The sequence below is a fragment of the Aotus nancymaae genome, unplaced genomic scaffold (assembly GCF_030222135.1).
Source record: "Aotus nancymaae isolate 86718 unplaced genomic scaffold, 86718_ANA_hifiasm-v0.15.2.pri h1tg000011l, whole genome shotgun sequence".
NCBI lineage: Eukaryota > Metazoa > Chordata > Mammalia > Primates > Aotidae > Aotus > Aotus nancymaae.
In genome coordinates, this window is record NW_026988422.1 from 77,529,290 (window position 1) to 77,549,754 (window position 20,465).

At 37.3% G+C, this 20,465-nt stretch overlaps 1 protein-coding gene across 10 annotated transcripts in view; it reads left to right on the top strand.

Moving 5' to 3' along the window:
- The first annotated feature begins 253 nt into the window (after positions 1-253).
- The window catches only part of PPP4R4 (protein phosphatase 4 regulatory subunit 4), a 114,200-nt gene continuing 93,988 nt past the window's right edge, over positions 254-20,465 (top strand). For 6 of the 10 annotated variants that reach the window (XR_010342105.1, XR_010342106.1, XR_010342104.1 and 3 more), the window contains exons 1-2: positions 385-512; positions 1,973-2,046. Coding sequence is in view for 5 of the 10 variants with exons in the window: in XM_064375188.1 (XP_064231258.1) it covers positions 396-512; positions 1,973-2,046 (191 nt within the window). In the remaining 5 variants the exon portion in view is untranslated. Of the gene's footprint in view, positions 513-1,972; positions 2,047-20,465 lie in introns of all 10 variants that reach the window. The other 4 variants (XM_012458272.3, XM_012458269.3, XM_021666533.2 and 1 more) reach the window with 1 other exon arrangement.

Here is a 20,465-nt window from a genome sequence, read left to right on the forward strand (position 1 = left end):
GCCGGCTGCGGGAGGCAAAAGGTTCTGCGCACGCGCCGTGGGGTGGGGCGCCCTCGGTTGGGGGCGGACGGGGGTTCAGGAGAGCGGCGGGGAGCGGGCGCAAAGGGGTAGCGGAGCTGCCGCGTAACTGCGCGGCAGTTGCGTCCGGGAGGGGGCGGGGCCGAGACTGGCAAAGTGGCGGGCACCCGCCTCTGGCCCCGCCCCCGCAGCGCGCCCGCGCGCCTTGCCCCACCCCCTCGCCGGGTTGCGCTCGTGCTCCCGCCGCCCGCCAGCCTCACGCTCAGCTCCGGTGGCCGAAAGCGGGAGAAAGTCTTGCTGGTGGGCGGCCGCTGGGCTGAGCGCGTCCGGCATCCCGGGGCCGCTCCAGCCCTGGAGGCGAAGGTGCCCGGCGGTCCATGCATCCGCCGCCGCCCGCCGCCGCGATGGATTTCAGTCAGAACAGCCTGTTCGGCTACGTGGAGGACCTGCAGGAGCTCACCATCATCGAGAGGCCGGTCCGCCGGAGCCTCAAGGTGCGCCCCGGGGAGAAGATCTGCCCTCAGGGCGTCCGGCCGCCTGCCTCGCGCGGCCCCGCGCTGGCCTCCGCCCCACCCTGCCACCCTCCCCTCCTCCGGGCGGCCGGGACCCTCTCAGTCAGACCGCCCCTCTGTCCTCCTCCAGCCCCTGTCGCCCTAAGCCAGCTCCTCCCGGACCCTTCCTCAGAGCGGACTCGGTCCTCTCAGTCGGGACCCCCATGCCCAAGAGACGGGTCCCTGTCCCAGCCCTGACCGGTCGCCAGCCCGCGGCCCTTGCCCCTCCTGAGGCGTCCGAATCCCCCCGTCCCACCCCCAGGAACGGCCGAGCCCCAGCCCTCGGGGCAGCCCCAGCGTCCTCAGTCGCGGGCCCCCTTCCTTCCGCTCCCCCCACCCGCGGGAGCTGCCCCTCGAGGCCGCAGCCCACTTCTCCCCGATCCTCTCATGGGCTCCCCGACCCCTGGTCCGCTGACGACGCCCGGGTTCTGGCCCCAGGCCCACTCCTCGGTCCACACCGCTCCTACTCCTCCCCCCACCTCTCCCGGAGACACCACCCGCGTCCCATCCCCTCACCCCCAGCCCACCAAGTCAGATCAAGCTCGGGTCCCCTTGCCCTCGAGGCAGCCCGGCCTCCCCTCGCCTCCCAGCTAGCACCCTTTCTCAGTGTCGTCCTGGTTCCGGTCTTCAAAGCCCTCGCGATCCTTTGCCGCCATCCTGAATCACCGCGCATCCTTTCCTCCCAGCCCCTCCAGGACTCTAGCTGGGACCCTGCTCCCCAACCCCCTTGAGGGAGTCAACCTTCAGCTTGTTCCCCCGCCCCCACTGGCTCCCCCACCCCGCAGAGTCATCTTCCTCCGGGAGGTTCCTGCCCTTAGCGCTGGCAAACCTAGTTTACGGACCCCCTTTCTCCTGACATCGCTTAATAGCTGCTTTAGCTCGTCTAACTCCCACCTGCCGCAATATCTCAAATCTCTGGTTTTCTTCTAGCTCCAGAGTTTATTTTCTTCCCTCCCCCACTCCAGATCTTGTCCTTTTCATGCCCACTCGTCTGCAGTCTTCATCCATCCCCCTTTTAGCATTTCGTGGGGTGGAAAATGATGGAGAAATAGCCTTGAGGTATTAGAGATAAAAAGTATGTGTATTTATTCGTTTTATAACATGCGTATGAAATGGATTTCAGCCAAGGTTCTGAAGCCACGATGTGATTCTCAAGCTGCAATCTAGAAGCTAGAAGAAGAAAAACAGAAAAAAACAGTCCCCTCCCCAAACTCGACCACCCAGTTAGAGACCTCCGTGATTGATGTCGCCTGGTAGCCTCAGCTCCTTGATTAGTTTTCATTGTTAATGCTTTAATTGTGAAACTTTCTCATTCGTTTATCTTCATAGAGGTTCACTGGGAGGTTTTGGGGCAAGACTGACCCAATGTTTGTGGTGCATAATGTGTATTTTACCCTTGACAGACACCAGAAGAAATAGAAAGATTGACAGTTGATGAAGACCTCAGTGATATTGAAAGGGCTGTTTATCTGCTCAGGTATTTCCTAATCATTCTGTGAAATTGCTCTTTTTTTCCCCCTGTGGCAGCATAGATGAATGCTTTCTGAAATGTATGTTCCCGTTATGTTCAGATTTACTTAGGCACTTGAACAGAGTACTTTTTTGTGCATAGTACTTAACTGTATTATAAATTATATTTGGCTGTGGACTTACGAATTTGAGAACCCAAATAAAATACGTAATTTATAGAATGTTGCTTGGAGGAGGAAGAGCAGATGGTTTGAGTTGAACCTCATCTTTTTTTTTTTCTTTTCTGGCTTTGGTTTTTCTCATGTAAGATTCAGTAAGTTTAGATGAGACTTGAGTACACAGTGATTAGTTTTAAGTTCATTGTAAAGTATGAACATTATATGGGATCTACTATATGGAAAAAATCCACAAATGTGATAGTTAATTTTGCTGTTCAGGATGTCCTGTTTGTATTACTTTTGCTATGCAAGCTTTATGATTTTGTCTGAGCGGTTTTAGAAACTCAGTTGGGCCTACTGTCGCTTAAATTTCAAACCATCTCACAGGCTCTACAGAGTTGCTTAAGGCAAATGGTTACTGCAAATATTTACAAGATTTTTCTGAACTGTTTAAAACATTGCCTTGTAGACTGAGCATCTTAAAAACGAATACAGTGAACATTAATGATGTTTTAACTAATTGATGAAAATCCTTTAGAAACAGAAATTTCCCACAGCATTTTGTGTATATTTACGTATAAATTTTTCATTAGCTTACACAACATTTTTTTCCCTTTTGGCAAATTCGTCTTCACTTTCTCTTTTTTCAGAATCAGATTTTGAAAACTGATGTTATTTACCTCCTAGGATATTTGTTGTCCTTGTTTCTTTAGCTCAGCGCCAGTTTCAGGTACTGGCAAGTCTCTTGTTCTCCTTTCTTGTTTATAGATCATGTTTCCAGTCCCGTGTTATTCGCTGAATGATCCTTTGAAAAAAAAATCCCTCTCCAGGTCTTCAATTTTCTTAATTACTTTTTTAGCCTACTGAAAGTGGCATCATGAGTTTCTGTTCTAACTTTAGTCAGAATATCAGCATATTTACCATGGAGACCATTTCCTCTGATAATTGTATCATTTAGAAATGTTTCTGCATCTTAGACTTTATGTTGATGTTGTTTTCCCCCATCTTTGGGGTATCTGTGGTAGCATGCTCTCATCATTTCTACCTATTTACTTAAAATAAAACTTCTATTTATGTATGAATTCAACAATATATGTTTTGGGTGTTTACTGAGAGAATAATTCAACTTTTAATCCATTTTCATATTTTATTGTGTTATATTTAGAATACTTTATTCCTTAATAATTACCATGTTTATTATGGTGAACAGTAGTTGTCAACATTTGCCTTTTTCCACAGTTCTTTTACTCAAAGTAGGTAGAAAATTGAGAAAGTGTGGATAAATGTGTTTTAATCTACAATAGTAAGCACCTGTTTATTCCTACCGAATTCTTTTCTTTAGCATAAAAACTGGCTTAGAATTAGGAAATGGAGAGTCTTGCTCTATTTACTTGTGATAGAAGACACCATTTTCTAGATATCAGTGATAAGATTTCTTTTTTAGGAAAGCTTATTTGTTTTCTATTTTGCTTTTATTGTTTGTTCGCAAACCAGGATGTCTGAGTTGTCTTTATTTCTCACACTCAACATAAGTTTCGCTCAGTTCTGGAATTTACAAAGCCGTTATAGAGACAGATGGGCCCTCTTATTCTTAGACAAGAGAGTTTTAAAAGAGATCCAGTATCTCCTTTAGTTTCTTGTGGCTCATCTAACTTGAAGGAGGTTTGCAAGGTGACTCAGAAGGAAAACACTAGTTTGGTTGTGTATGGGTTCTTCAACTGAGTTCTTCTTTTGTATCCCTACCATCTTACCACCTCCTGGGGGAATGTGGGATTTCACCTCAGTTCAGCTTAGGGAGGGATGATGCCAGGAATGCCTGAAAGGGTCTTTCTTCCCTGGGATTCAGGGGAGGGGACAGGATTGTTTCATAGAGATGTTCCAAACTTTGCCTCTGTTTAGGCCTTCTCATCTTCTCTCATGTACTGAGCCTGCTATTGTAAATGCAATTTATTAATTTTTTTAAAATTTATACTTTGCTGAGTCCGTTTTTCCTCTCTGTCAGTGATTTTCAGGTTTATTTTTTGAGCATTTCACCTTTTTCTCTACATTGAATAACACATAATGTGTAAAATAGTATATATATATTTGCTCTCTGCTTTTATGTGTCATTTGTTTCTTTAGTTCTTTTATTTTGTATATTAAAACTATTTGGGAGTATTATGTTAAAATTAGAATTCAAAGTCGTATTTGTCTTTGTCCACCTTAGTGGAGGTTCCGATAGCATTTTTATTGACTCCAATATCTTAAAAAAGCTTTATTTACAGACTGCTGTCATGGATAAGAAACAAATTACACTGTTCATTGCCTTACCCTGAAATATGACAGGTCAGTTATTAATAACATTTTCACAATTAAGTTTAGAATATTACAGTCTTCAAAGATTTGACACAGATGAATTTGTGGTTTTGCATGCATATACTGATGTACCCATCTGTGGCATTTAGCACTGAAGCAAAACAACTTTCTTAATAGTCACAGCTTGTGTCTTAGTCAGAATCATATCACATCTTTTTCTTGTTCATTTTCTTCTTTGTGATTTTGCATATATTTTTGGAATGTACTTAAAACATGTGAATGATTTTGTTATAGAAGAATATTAAGTATGTGTACTGTGCTTTCATTAGGTAAATCTTTACTTGTATATCTCTAGTTGCCTACCAGATAAAAAATCCCTGAAGCCAGGCATTCAGAATACTCCATAAGTGACTCTGTCTTAGCTGTGCAATGTGATATCTCACCAGTCCCTCACTTTTAAAACTGACTTTATTGAGATATAATTCATAGTTCATGTAGTTCACCCATTTAAACTGTATAGTTAATTGGGTTTTATTATATTCACAGAATTGTGCAACCATCACTGCAATCAATTTTAGAACATTTTTGTCATCCCCAAAAGAAACCTTCAGTTACTCCTCACTTCCCAACCCTCTCAGCCTTTGGGAACCACTATTCTGCTTTCCGTCTCTGTGGATTTGCCTATTGTGGACATTTCCTAAACATGGAATCATACAGTATGTGGCCTTTTGTGAAAGACTTCTTTCACTTAGCATAATGTTTTCAAGGTTCATCCATGTTGTAGCAGATATCAGTACTTTATTCCTTTTTATTGCAGTGTAGTATTCTACTGCATGGATATAGCACTTTTGTTTAGCCATTCATCAGGTGACGGATACTGGGTTGTTTCCTCTTATTTTTTCACTTTTTTGATGCAGTCATGCTGGCCTTTTCACTGTTACTCAGCTTCACTGTATTTATCCTTAACTTTTGCTTTTCCCCATCCTGGAGTCCTCTTTCATTATATCCTTACCCAACATATACCATCTCTGGGATCCAGCTGTAATCGTTCATCTTTCATAAAGTCTTCCCTAACTTCTTAAATCACGTGGATCCCAGGATTCTTTGAGCTCCTTTATCACTTAGTGGCGGCTTTCATCAATTGGCTGTGAATCATCGATTTATATTCCTGAACGATGTGTGCATGTTTTCTTCAGTAGATTGTAGGTCCTGGAGGACAAGCTTTCAGAGGACAAGGGCAAGCTTTCTTCTTGTTATTCTTTCTTGTTCTTTGGCGTGATATAAATATATACCTCTTATTTCTTAAATGGGTTGTAAGGGAATTCCCTTATGAATAAAGTTCATGATAAAGACTAAAAAAATAAATATATATTTAATGGAATAAAGGGTATCTAAGATGACTGTACTGCCAGATGAATTAAGCAACTTCTGATATTTTTGGTTTTGGGTATTATGGGTTATATCTTGTTCTACAATTTATTATCTATGTGATGATAGTCAAGTTAGTTATGGTTTTCAAGCCCTGTTTTTCATCTGTAAAGTAATTCCTTTTCCCAGAGTGGTTGAAGCACCTGGCACTAATTTTCATTAGTGTCAACTCCCTTCTGTCTCCTTTTCCTTTTCCCTACTTCTTTGCTACTTAGGTGCTCTAGTTACATTTAAAACTTTAAAAGAGGATAATGGTATTAATTTAGCCTTCCAATAATTGAATAAACAGACAAAGTATACCAACTGAAGTTTGTGATAGATATCCATTAACTTCCTTTGCTAATAGTATTTATCAGAAATTAGAATCTTCACAAATCATAATTAAGCATTTTTAACTGAGTAATAGTAAGGTCAGCCTGTTGATATATATATTTTTACCAAATGACCTTAAGTAATATTTGCTATTATGCATTAAATGTGTTGATTGGTTAACGTACTGAGCTTAGCTTTTATGTTGCTTACTTTTAAGGTCATTTGTGACTTTAAAAATATTTTTACTTTGTGCTGTGAGTTTTAAAGCATTTTGCACTTTTCTTTCCAGGGACAGTCAGATAAAGGGCTTTACTTTTTTTTTCTTTTCTTTTTTAAAGACAGGATGTCACTGTGTTTCCCAGGCTGGAGTACAGTGGCTATTCACAGACACAGTCATAGTGCTGTAACTCCTGGGCTAAAATGATCCTCCCACCTCAACTTTCTACAGCTTCTAATACCTGGGCTAAAATGATCCTCCCACCTCAGCTTTCTGAATAGCTAGGACTACAGAAGGCACACACCCCCTCCACAGCCACTGCCCCTATCATAAAGTGCATCTTTAAGTGGAACTTTTTTTTCCTTACTCTTCCCATTTTTTAAAGAGTAAGTGCTCCCCCTAGTGATATGAAAGAGTGAGATTTCTACAACCAAATCAGTGGAAATAAACAAGTATTGTACATATGAGAACTCTGGCGTACTTCTTCTTGGGTTCAAGACTAGGATAGGGTAGCAATGAGACAGTGATGAAGAACTCCATTGATTAAAATTTTGCTACCCACCTAGCTCTGGATTGTTTTATCTTTCAAAATACCTATCTTATTTGCTATCCAAAAGTGGAAAGTTGTGTGAAAAACTCCTTTGAATACCCTCATTTTTAAGACCTGTGTCCCCACATTTCTTTTACTTCCATTTATTGTCTTGATTTTTGTCTTTGACGCTTTCTGCCTTTCAGTATTGTTTTAGTGAGGCATGGTTTGTGTGTGTGTGCGTGTGTGGAGAGAGAGCGCGTGCGCTAGAGAGATCACATTTGCGTGTGTGTGTGTGTGCATGTGTGTATGTGTATATAGGTGGTCTTGAGTCACCAGTATTGCTTGCCCACTTTTCTTTAGTGATATACAGGAGAGGACTTTTGCATTCTTCATAATTAAGATAGATAGTTGGTTAATACAAAAAATTGGCTAGAGTGGGAAATCATAAAATCATAGATGATATGGATTTTCAACATTACATTTTAATGTAAACTATAAATATATTTTCATTTGCCTATCTTTCAATGTAGAGACGTGATCTTTTCTTTGAGTACGGGTCTGCTGATTAAAGTTTGAAATTCTCCTTCTTTCATAAATCACTCCATAATGTATTTACAGTATCAAGTTCAGTTTTCTTTAAAGTTGAACAAGAATTTAAATTTACTTATTAAGCAGTCTGAAAGAATGGTCCTAGGTTTTTATGATTTTCTACTTGTCTTTTTTTTTTTTTTTTTTGAGACGGAGTTTCGCTCGTTACCCAGGCTGGAGTGCAATGGCGTGATCTCGGCTCACTGCAACCTCTGCCTCCTGGGTTCAGGCAATTCTCCTGTCTCAGCCTCCTGAGCAGCTGGTATCTGCTTGTCTTTTAAAACCTGTGTTCTTCCATACTTTAATAGCAATTTTCTTTGATAACTTATATTTATTGAATTTAGTTTCTCTAAAACTTCTAACTTAATTTTTATAGAAATAAATATATTTATTAATATTCAATTAAATTATGTAATTGTGTAATTGCAACAGCAAGTGAAATTTGAGATAAATTAGTTTGGGAACATACTTAACGGACTCTTGATTACAACTCAGCTATTGAGAGTGGTAGTCTGTGGGCATTCCAGAGAGTAGCCTATTGGGACCAGCTTTCAGCTTGCAGTTGCAAGGGAATAGAGAGAGTATTTATTGCTTAATTAGATCTTTTAACACTTTGTAACATCTCAAACACCTTTGTTTGAGAGAGATACATACCATCTCCTTTCCAAGTGTGCTCTGTGATGATCTTGCTTCATTCTTGATATTCCTCTCCTGTCTCTCTGTTGAATTTGTTCCCATGGTCTGGTTTGTTCTTTGTTTGCCTTTATACATTTAAAAAAATTAACGAATTTGGAATATCAGTTAAAGAAGTACTTTTGTAAGCATATATTTTATTTTTTAAAGCGAACTTTGAATATATGCAGAAATGTGCACAAATCATAAAATACAGCTTAAGTTTTCACAAGTGAACACACCCATGTACCCAGTATCCAGATTAAGATATAGAGCATTATCTATTGTGTTAGCTTGGTAGCTTCCTTTGTATTCCTGTCCCAGTGCCTCATACTTCCTGCAAAGGGTAGCCATTTTACTGACTTCTAACAGTATACATTGCTTTGCCTGATTTTGAACTTTAGATAGTAGGAAGCACGCTATGTACTTTTTGTATGTAGCTTCTTTTGCTCAACATTTAAAAAAAGAGATTTATCCATATTGTTGCATGGAGCAACAGATTGTTCATTCTCATTGCTGTATACTATTGCATTATGTGAATATACCACAATTTATGCATTCTACTGCTGATGAACATTTGGCTTAGTTTTCAGTTTTGGGCTTTTATGAATAATGCTGTTATAATCATTCATGTACAAGTCTCTTGGTGAATACATGTATACATTTCTTTTAGGTATCATTATAGAAGTAGAATTGTTGGTCATAGCATATGCCTATGTCCAGCTTAAAAGTGATTGCTAAACAGTTTTCCAATGTGATTTTGCCAGTTTATACTTCTGCTGGTAGTGTTTGCGTGGTTTTGGCTTATATTTTTTAGGAAACAAGAGTGACAAACTTTCTAGTACATAATTTCTAGCATATCAATAATGGGCTTCCTAGTTAATAGCCTTCAGATGTTTCTGTTTCTCTGTGTATGACTTACATCATCTAACTTTTTTCTTTCCCTACAAGAAGAGGAGTTCTATAAGTTTTTACACGGCTAGACTGTTGGTTAGAAGACTCTTAGTTATTTAAGTTGTCTCTTAGGAGATGAGGCTTGTTGTGTGATTAGTTTTTCTTAGAAAAAGAGAAACAGTGGATATTGGAGTCCTCTACCTGTTTCTGGGAGTACTATTCTCAGTCTCTGTGCTTTTAATAATTCTAAGAGGTCCTCATTAAAAAAAATTGCCCACATTGTGATCTTCTGTGAAGATGATGTAAAAATCACTTGCCTTTCTACATGGAAATTGCAGGTACCTTCGTTTTATTTTTTAGGACAGAGGGATCAGTGTTTAATATATTAAGAGCAGTATATAATGGATTCCAGCTGTATATCTTTTATTATTGCTAAGGCCAAATTACTGAAGTCTTTGGCAAACCTTGAATTCCCTATTTTGGAAAAGTACTAGGTCTCTGAATATAAACAGTTTGGAGATTGTTTCCCATCTCTGTTTTCTTGTCTTTTGTTATGAGAGCAACCATGGGAGGCATCTGTGTCTTTTTTCCTACTTACCGAAGATTCAGAAAGGTTTCTCTGTGACATATGTAGAAAGCAGAATGTCCTCATGGGATCTGTAGGAAAAGCTTAAAAATAAAAAGTAAAATATTTTCATCAATGTAAAAGTGAACCGTATAATGTCATTGAAAAGGTTTCTGAAGTGTAATAACGTAACATGATCTGAGAGAATTGAGCAAACTTTTCATCTTGTAAGCATAGTGTTTTATTACTTTAAAAAATGCCTATAAATTTCTATAATATAAATAATATAATTTCACAATATAGGATGAAATATATTACGATTAATCTATAAAATAAATATAAGATACAATATAAAATAACTATATATTTTAATAAAGAATGTATTAAGTTATGTAACTACAATGCAATCATATTATAATATGTACATTGTAAAGGGATATGGGCATGTGTGTCTGTGTATGTGTATGTTTATGTTTATTTTCATGAGCAGTTAACTAATACCAATGCTCCCTCTTGGGAAGTAGCTAAGGAAGAACCCAGGGCCAAAGGAAGATTGAGTTCTATCATAAATTATAATTAATTAGTTCCCAGTAAAAAGTGGGAGTTGTGTTGCTTGGCTCCCAGTTTTGTAACATTGAATTGTGCAGTAGTTTCTTAGTATTTACATTAAAAATTAAAGTGTTCACCATACTAAGTAGTAAAATTCGTAGCTTTTTTCTTTTTTTTTTTTTAGATAGGGTCTTGCTCTGTCACCCAGGCTGGAGTGCAGTGGTGCAGTCTTAGCTCACAATAACCTTGAACTTCTGGGTTTAAGTGTTCCTCCTGCCTCTGCCTCCTGAGTAGCTGAGACTACAGGCACTAGTCACCATGCCTGGCTAATTAATTTTTTTTTTTTTTGTAGAGATAGGGGTCTTGCTGTATTGCCCAGGCTTGTCTTGAACTCTGGCCTCAAGTGATCCACCTGCCTCAGCCCCCACAAGGTTCGGGGATTATAGATATGAGTCACCACACCTGTCTTCCTCCTCCTTTTTTTTTTTTTTTTGAGACAGAGTCTTGCTCTGTTGCCCAGGCTGGAGTGCAATGGTGCACTCTCAACTCATTGCAACCTTTGCCTCCCAGGTTCAAGTGATTCTCCTGTCTCAGCCTCCTGAGTAGCTGGGATTATGGGTGCATGCCACCACGCCTAGCTAATTTTTTTGTATTTTTAGTACAGACGAAGTTTCACCGTGTTGGTCAGGCTGTTTTTGAACTCCTCACCTTGTAATCCACCTGCCTCAGCCTCCCAAAGTGCTGGGATTACAGGCGTGAGCCACCGTGCCTAGCTGTCTTCCTTCTTAAAATTAGGATTACCTGAAGGGAATTAAAGCATTGAATAAGGTCTAATGATCTTTTGAATTTGTACATCTTTCAGTTTGATCTTTTGGGTATTATAGTGTCTCTCATTGACTTTGTTGGCTATCAAATGTAGAAAGCATAGAGAAAGTGTTTAGGCTTAGGTCTTCATAGTTGTCCCTTTTGGCTTATCCTTATATGATGCTGGTATATGATAATCATGTTAGTAATAATTGCAAAATCTGTTATACTATTAGAATGCAATTTTCCCCCCAATTAGAGATGTTAATAATGGAAAAGATTTGTAATACAACTAATAGTTGATTTATAGTAAATCTTATGAATTTAGGTTAAAATATATAAAACGTCTGAGTACTTATGTGCTAGGCATCTCCTGGGGAATGAAGGTCATTATACTAGCAGATACTTGTATTCAAGGAGATATTTGAAGAAAGCAAATGCATTTTTCTTAAATTTCAGCAGAATAGAGATTATCCCCAATTAACAGGTATTGAGAGTCAGTATGTTGTGTTGGAAATAGTTTAAGACAGACCCAGATTTATTCTGGGAGGCCGAGGCTCGCTCATTTACTTACTGAAAGACCTTGGGTGGGTTGCTTATCTTCTCTGAGCCTAAGTCTTTTAATCTAAAGTGGGAATAAATAGGCTGGGCACAGTGGCTCACTCCTGTAATCCCAGCAGTTTGAGAGACAAAGGCAGGAGCATCAGTTGAGCCCAAGAATTCAAAACTAGTCTGGGCAAAATAGCAGGACCCTGTCTCTACAAAAAAGTTTTAAAAATTATCCAGGCATGGTGGCTTGTGCTTGTTTTTCAGCTACTTGGGAGGCTGAGGTGGGAGGATCGCTTGTACTCAGGAGTTTGAGGCTGCAGTGGCCTTGAGTTTGCCTCTGAACTCCAGCCTGGGCAACAACGTGAGACCCTTTCTCAAAACAAACAAAAAATGAAATGGGATTGATAATAATACCTTCATTGCAGGATTGTTGAGAAGATTAGAGGAAATCTATGTATAGGGCACAGTGCTTGGTACAGAGTAGTGTTCAGTAAAGGATAGTTGTTGCTGCCCTTTTAAGTCATCTGTTTCCGATTCAGAACATAGTTTACTTTGGATATATAGGAAACATCCTATCTAGAAACTTCTTGTGTTACAGAGTTTCCTCTCCAGATTAGTTTTCTAGATTGGGCACCAAATCCCCCCACCTCTATTTTTGGAAAATAACTTTATTGAAGTATAATTTAAATAAACTAAGTATATGGTTTGATGAGTTTTGACAAAAGGGTACACCTGTATAACTAGCACAAAATATAGAACATTTTCATCACCCCACAAAAGCCACTAGTGTCTCTTTGCAGTTAACTTCACACCCTAATCCTAAGCAACCATTGATCTGCTTTTTGTCATTATGGAATAATTTTGCCTGTTCTGGAATCTAGATGTTTTTATATGTTTTTATATCTTTTGGATAAGTAAGATATATGCTTTTATATCTCTTGAATAAATGCCTAAGAATGGAATGTTAGGTCATATGGTGACTATATATTTTTTCATTTTTTGCAGCTTTTTGAGGTATAATTGACATCCAGTAAATCACACATATTTAAACCATGTAATTTAACAAATTTTGACATATGTATACACAATTCAGATACTGAACATATCCATCACTCCCAAAAGCTACTTGTGTCCTTAGATTATCTCTCTCTTCATCTCGTGAGCCCCTTCCATTCCAGGCAACAACTAATCTGCTTTCTGTTACTATAAATTAGTTTGCAGTTTTTAGAATTTTATAGAAATGGATCATACAGTCTACTCTTGTCTATCTTCTTTCTCTCAGTCTAATTATTTTGTAGTTCATCCTTGATTTTGCTTATATCATTAGTTTACTGCTTTTTATTATTGATGATGATTACATTTAATGGGTATAACACATCTTGTTTATCCATTCATCAGTTGAACATTTGGGTAATTTTCAGTTTTGGACTGTTACAAACTTAGTGGTTATACACATTCATTTTTAAATCTTTATGTAGACATGTGCTTTCCTTCCTCTCTGGTAAACATCGAATGACTGGACCCTCTAGTAAATGTTTGTTTATATCTTTAAGAAACTATTAAACTGTTTCTAAAGTGATTGTACCATTTTATATTTCCACCAGCAGTATATGAGAGTTTGATTTGCTCCTTATACTCTATAACACTTGATATGATCAATCTTTTTAATTTTAAGTCATTCTAGTAGTGTGTAGTGATATTTCATTGTGTTTATAATTTGTTCTATTCATTACAGAGAGTATTGAAGTCTCTCTGTAATTGTAATTGTAGGTTCGTCTATTCCTCCTTTCAAATATATAATTTTTTACTAGTAGTTTATGTATTTTGAAACTGTGTGGTGAAGTGCACATGCAATTTGGATTATTATGTTTTCTTGAATTGACCCACTTGTCAATATGTATTGTTTATCCTTTGAAATATACTTTGTTAGCCTGGGTATGGTGGCTCATGCCTGTAATCCCAGCACTTTGGGAGGCTGAGGTGGGTGGATCATGAGGTCAGGAGTTCGAGACCAGCCTGGCCAATATGGTGAAAACCTGTCTCTACTAAAAATACAAAAATTAGCTGGGTGTGGTGGCAGGCGCCTGTAATCTTGGCTACTCAGGAGGCTGAGTTGGGAGAATTGCTTGAACCTGGGAGGTAGAGGTTGCAATGAGCTAAGATAGTACCACTGCACTACTCCAGCCTGGGTGACAGAGCAAGAGTCGTCTCAGGAAAACAAAAAAACTAACAAACAAAAAAAAGGAAATATACTTTGTTTTGAAATCTACTATATCTAATCTTAACATATTCATTCCAACTTTCTTTTGGTTAGTGTTTACAAAGTATATCTTTTTCTGTCCTTTTAATTAATTTTTTTTTATTTTGGAATAATTTTAAATTTTCACAAACATTGCAAAGTTAGTACAGAAAGTTCCTATATATCTTCCACCAGTATCCCCTAATACTGGCATCTTATTAATACATAATCATGGTACATCTTTCAAAAATTCAGAAATTAGCATTCATACATCACTCTAAACTTCAGACTTCATTTGGATTTCTCTAGTTTTTTCACTAGTGTCTTTTTTTTTTTTTCCCCTGTTTCCAGATGAACTGCAGGAAACTACACTGTATTTAGTTGTCATGTCTCCTTAGTCTTCTCTTGGCTGTGATACTTCCTTAACCTTTCCCTATTTTTCATGATCTTGATAGTTTTGAAGAGCACTAGGCAGGTATTTCATAGACTGTCTCTCAAGTTGGGTTTGTGTGTTGTTATTTGTCATCATTAGATTGGGGTTATGTGCTTTTAGGAAGAGTACCCTAGTGATGAAATGCCTTTCTTATCTCATCAGGGGGTTCATGCTATCACCATGATCTATCATCAGTTATGTAATCTTGGTCATTCAGTTAAGGAAATACGTGCCAGGTTTCTCTGCTGTGGGAGTGATGAGAAAGGACTTCCAGCCTTTCTTCATCTTAGGGAGAAAGCATTCTATCTCTTACTTTTTAAAATAAATACCATTAGGTTAAGTTTCCTCTATTCCTAGTTCGCTAAGTTTTATTATGAATGGGTATTGAATCTTGTAGAATGTTTTTTGCCTTGTATCTATTGTTATGGTGTATTGCTTTCTTATTTAGTCTTTTAATACAGTGACATACCTCGATTAATTTTTGAATAATGAACCAACCTCTCATTCTTGGAATAAATCCTACTTCTTCATTATATATTAGTGTTTTTGTATGTTTCTGGATTCAATTTGGTAATGATTTGTGGAGGATTTTGTCATCTATGTTAATGAGAGGATTAATCTTCACTTTTCTTTTCCTGTAATGTCTTATTTTGATTGTATTTTATGAGGATGACCCTACAATCAAAATGCCCTTTATTTTGCTACACTGCTTAGTTTCTTCATTATTACTACATAAATAGTATGTGGACCTGGTCTTTGGACAACATATTGAAATCTTGACAGGGGTATATATATCTATATCTTGCCTATAATATATATATCTTGCCTATAATATATATATACATATATATGTGTGTGTGTGTGTGTGTATTTGAAGAGTACTGGTCATGTATTTCATAGACTATCTCTCAAGTTTGGTTTGTGTGATGTTATTTTTTCTCATTATTAGATTGGGATTATGTGCTTTTAGGAAGAGTACCATAGTGGTGAAATGTGTGTGTGTGTATATATGTATATATACACACACATATCTATAGATATATACACATATCTATGTTTACACATATCTATATATATACACACACACACATATATGGAGATTTATATCTTGATATAGTACCTAAATTATTTACCCACTGAATTACATATGTTGTAATTAATAATTGTATTTCCTTAGACATTTGTGTAGTTGAAATTTGCTAAGAGAACAGATCCTAAGTATTCTCACCACAAAAAAAGTCAGTATGTGAGGTGATGGACATGTTGATTAGCTTTATTATAGTAATCATTTTACAATGTATATGTATATCAAGACATCACTCATGATCACTTTATAGCCCATAAATACATACAATTTATTTTTTCTCAATTTACAATTAAAAAGGATTTAAAAATCCCATCACATTGTATATCTTGAATATGCACCATTTTTATTTGTCAGTTATGCCTCAATAAAACTGAAAATGGAATTATTTTAGAATAACTAGAGGACTGATGACTCATATATTGTTGAAAGGAATGATAAGAATGTCCAAACAGTTATAATAAATCAAGGAGCAAATTGACTTTTTTTCTCTTAAAGAAGAAAATATACATATGTAAAATGTATTTAAGTGAATAGTTATTTAGGAACCCATGAGAGATCTTATAGGAGCGCTAGTTTTTACAAATCCACTCTTGCTTTGTGCAGATGACATTTTGACCCTGATAGTAACTAGCTGGTTGACTTTGAACAAGTTCCATAATCTCTGTAAATGTTGGTTTCTTCATTGTCACAATGTGAAGGAGATGCATTATATTTCCAAGGCCCTCTTTTAACTTGAACATTTGATTGTATTCTATCTTATTCTGTCCTTATTAATATTAGAGAAAAGAAATTATTATTTCACATACTTTTACAGATTGATTTTGGATTGACTGATGAGTTTTTAAATATTATTATTGGTTTGTTTGTATTACCTTTTTCCTGATTCAGTGCCCCATTTACAGTGATAATCAGTCCAATAAACAGGCAGGAGCCACTGTGTATTATTAGGGACTCTTTTTCTGGGTCATATTATACATTCTGGATTTCAATCATCATTTCCATGGCATGATTTCCAAATGTGTGGCTGTAGCCTTGGCCTTTCCTTCTCAGCTTTGAATCATTTCAGTTTGCTGGGTACCTCTACCAGGGTGTCTCCACCAGAATGTCTTGCTGGCTTTTCAAACTCAATGTGCCTGGAACTACATTAATCACTTCTTATCTAAAAGAGCCTCTGCTTGTTATTGAAGTCTGACCATCTTTCTATATCATACTGCAGGGAAACCCGGCAGTAATTTTATAGTTTCTTTTTCTCTCAGTATTCTAAGTACTCCGACAGTCTTCATTGTCTGACACATTCTGTGCTAGGCATAAAGCATTATTAGATTGTGTTGGAGAATCCAGAACCAGTGCCTGGCACCCAGCAGTTCCTGAGTGATTGAACATATCACTTCATCTGTTTAGGTTAGGTAGTTGGGTCTCTTCTTCTTCCTATGATACATACTTGTCATCCCTTCTTCCTGTAGGTGTCAGGGATTTGGACTGCTTTTATTTATTTATTTATTTGAGATAGGGGCTTACTATATTGCCCAGGCTGGTCTCAAACTCCTGGCCTCAAGCAATCCTCCTGCCTTAGCCTCCCTAGTAGCTCCCTAGTGGAATTACAGGAGTGTGCCACCACACCTGGTATGTTTGTTTATTTATTTATTTATTTTTAATAGCTGTTGGTTACTATTCTGTTTTCCCTTCTGAGTTTGTCTTACTGGGCTGGCTGGGATGGCAGTATGTTGTCTTAGCTAGCCCTTTTCCCCTGCTATGTCCTAACATAGCTACATATTTTTACAAAAGTATTTTAGGCCTGGGACAGTGGCTCACACCTATAATCCCAGCACTCTGGGAGGCCAAGACAGACGGGTCACTTGAGGTCAGGAGTTCGAGACCAGCCTGGCCAATATGGTGAAACCCTGTCTTTATTAAGAAATTAGCCAGGCATGGTGGTGTGTGTCTGTAGTCCCAGCTACTCAGGAGGCTGAGGCAGGAGAATTGCTTGAACCCAGGAGGCAGAGGTTGCAGTGAGCCAAGATAGCGCCATCTTGCTTTAGCCTGGGCAATGCAGGGAGACTTCGTCTCAAAAAAAAAAAAAAAAGTATTTTAAAGGAATTTTTACTGCGATTTGTTAATGAGGAAATAGAAAAATAGCCTGGTTAAAAAAATTAACAGGAATGAGCTTACAATGTTCCCAGAACTCTTCCAAGTTTATATATTAGTCCTGAACTAATGTTTTGCATACCTTTCAGTATTCCTGCTATAGCTCAGATATTTAGGAGGGACTTTGGTAATATTCCCTTTTACTCTATACAAAACATTGTAGAGCAGTGATTTCCTACCTTTTTTTTTTTTTTTTTTACTATGACATTATCTTGTAAGGAATACATTTTAAATTGTGACCCTACATGTACACACACGGTTGTGTGCATATGTATTAATAGATATAACTGAAACTAAAATTTAACAATAATTCTCCCATGTATAATTCAGTAAAACATATCAAAATTAATATCAAATATAATCTTATTTATATTTTACAATATGAAAAAAATCCAAGATAATACAAGAAACAAGGATTTATTAATGCCACAGGTGTGCTTACACCTTAGTAAGTTCTTTTCACTCCAGAACAATTGGGAGTCATGCACATCTTGTTATACTGTTGTGAAATGTGTCATGGGGTGTGAGGAGAAAGGGAAGGTTGAAATAATTCTAGACTGTATCCTGAGGAATCAGAGGGCTGTTTGTACCCCTGTTGATATAAAGAGGGATGGGGAAAATAAGCTCAACTGTTTTTTTCAGGCAAATTTGGGTCTTTATTTATTTTTTATTTTGTTTTTAGTTGACATGTAATAATTGTTTATATTTATGGGATTCAGAGCATATTTCAATACATGTAAGCAGTGTGTAATGATCAAATCAGAGTAGTTAGCATATTCATCGCCTCGAACATTTATCATTCCTTTGTGTTGTGAACATTCAAAATTCTCTCTTCTGGCTTTTTGAAAATATACACTATATTGTTGTTAATCATATTCACCCTACAGTGGTATAGAACAGCAGAACTTATTCCTTCTATCTTGCTGTATAAATTGTTGAAGAGCCACTCAAAAGGCAATGTTCTCTATATACTTGGTAATAAAGGTTTAATCCAAAGAGGAATTTGTCTCTTCACAAGGAACATGAAACACTTGTATACGGTTTTGACATGGCATTCATAGTAAAAGATACATAGTGGACATTATTAGTAAAAGAATTTATTGTAACATAAATATTAAATAATGAATATAACTTATAAAATTATCAACTTAGAAATTCTTTTAGGCTGGCAATTAAGCCAGTTCTTCTGCTGGGACTATGATCTGAGGTGGTATGATGGCTGTAGGTTATGGACTGAGAAATCATAGGTTGGAATCCTGGCTCTAATCTTTACTAGTCTCATGGCTTTGGGTGAATCCCATTTTTTTTTTCTGGGCATCAGTAAGGATAGAAATATACTGCTCATATATTGTGATGATTAATGTAATTATGTATGTAAAGTGCCTTGTATAGTACATAGTAGGCCCTTAAATGTTAATTTTTCTTTTGCTCTTTTTTTTTGGTCCTACTAAAAACCATTATTTGTTTCTCTATGGTCTTAAGCATGAAGACTATAATCAGGTTTAAATGGTTTTCTACATAAACCTTTTAAGGCAGTGTTTTAAAGACTTAACATTATTAAGGATTTGATTTTACATGACTAACATGGAAATATGCTATGTTTGAAAAATTTCTGATGTTAGGGATTGGTATTCAGTATCTTCTGCTTAAGTTTCTTGAGTCCCTCTATCAGTCATCTTTGCCTTTGGTTTTGTCTTTCTTGGAAGATTAATTCTCTAAGGTAATCATTTAATTTATTTTGTTCTATTCATTAAAACAAACTGTTTAATAATTTAATTTGGGTAAGGAAATAATTAACTATCAACTATGTAAAGTTTAATTTTTATTGTGAACTCAAAGCAAGGCCTTTGTGGCATCTGCTTTATTGTTATAAATTCAAGCACAGATCAGCAGCTTATGAGTTATATTTTCGATTTTAAATGAGAGCTACTAGGAGTAGGATCACTGGCTCTCTGTAACTACAAACATTTGATATTGTATACATAGTTGAACAGTAGCAAAGCTGGAGTTCTCAGATACAGTACTGACTGATTATGTCACATCCTAATTTTTGGATAGCACTTGCTCATTTCCTTTCCCTTGTCCAAGTGGTTTAGGATTAAACAAATTATGAGGATGTCCAGGCTAGAAAAAGAGGACTTTGTGCTATGTCAAAATTTTTAGTGTGTGAATCTGTCTTCCTTATTAGATTTTAAGTTCTTAGAGGTAGGAGCAAGGTACAAGAATACTGGAAGATAATATTGTTAGCATCTGGATTTATTCTAATATGTGGCTTGTTTTTTGTGGAGAAGGGCAAAGATTTCATGAACTAGCACAGGTAGCCTCATTTGAGAGATCAAAGATGTTTCTGAAAATGCTCTAGGCAATATCATAAACTAAGAATTTCTGGTTCCTTTCTTGATTGCAACAAATTGGTTATCATTTTGTATTTTTGTCTAGCATCATTGATCTTTGAGGACAAAGTTTTTTTTTTAACCGTATGTTTTTAAAGGATTAAGCAGGAGTGGGAAAGGAAAAGCTGATGGATGTGTTTGCTGTTGTCTGTATATACAGTTTGGATGGGAGTCAGTGTAGTATAGTGGTTGATAGCCTGAGTTTTGCAGTAGTACAGGCTGCATAACTTTAGGCAAGTACCTTAATTTTTCTAAGCTCTAATTTCCTTATATACAAAATGGGATAATAATAGTATCTACCCACCTTATAAAATTATTATGAGAATTAAATAAGATGAATGCAAGTTAGGTGCTTATTTATTAGCACAATGCCTGGCTTACAGTATATTATATACTATTTTTATTTTGTTGTTATTAGAAGGAAGTTATTAAAGTTATGGGTGAGAATCTAATTGAAATAATAGGGAGGTTCAGGCTGGCAAGGAAGAAAGTGAAACTAGCAATAATTTAGGGACTGGAGAATAAGAAAGTTAATGGATAAAAAATGTGAAGAGGGTGAAACATAG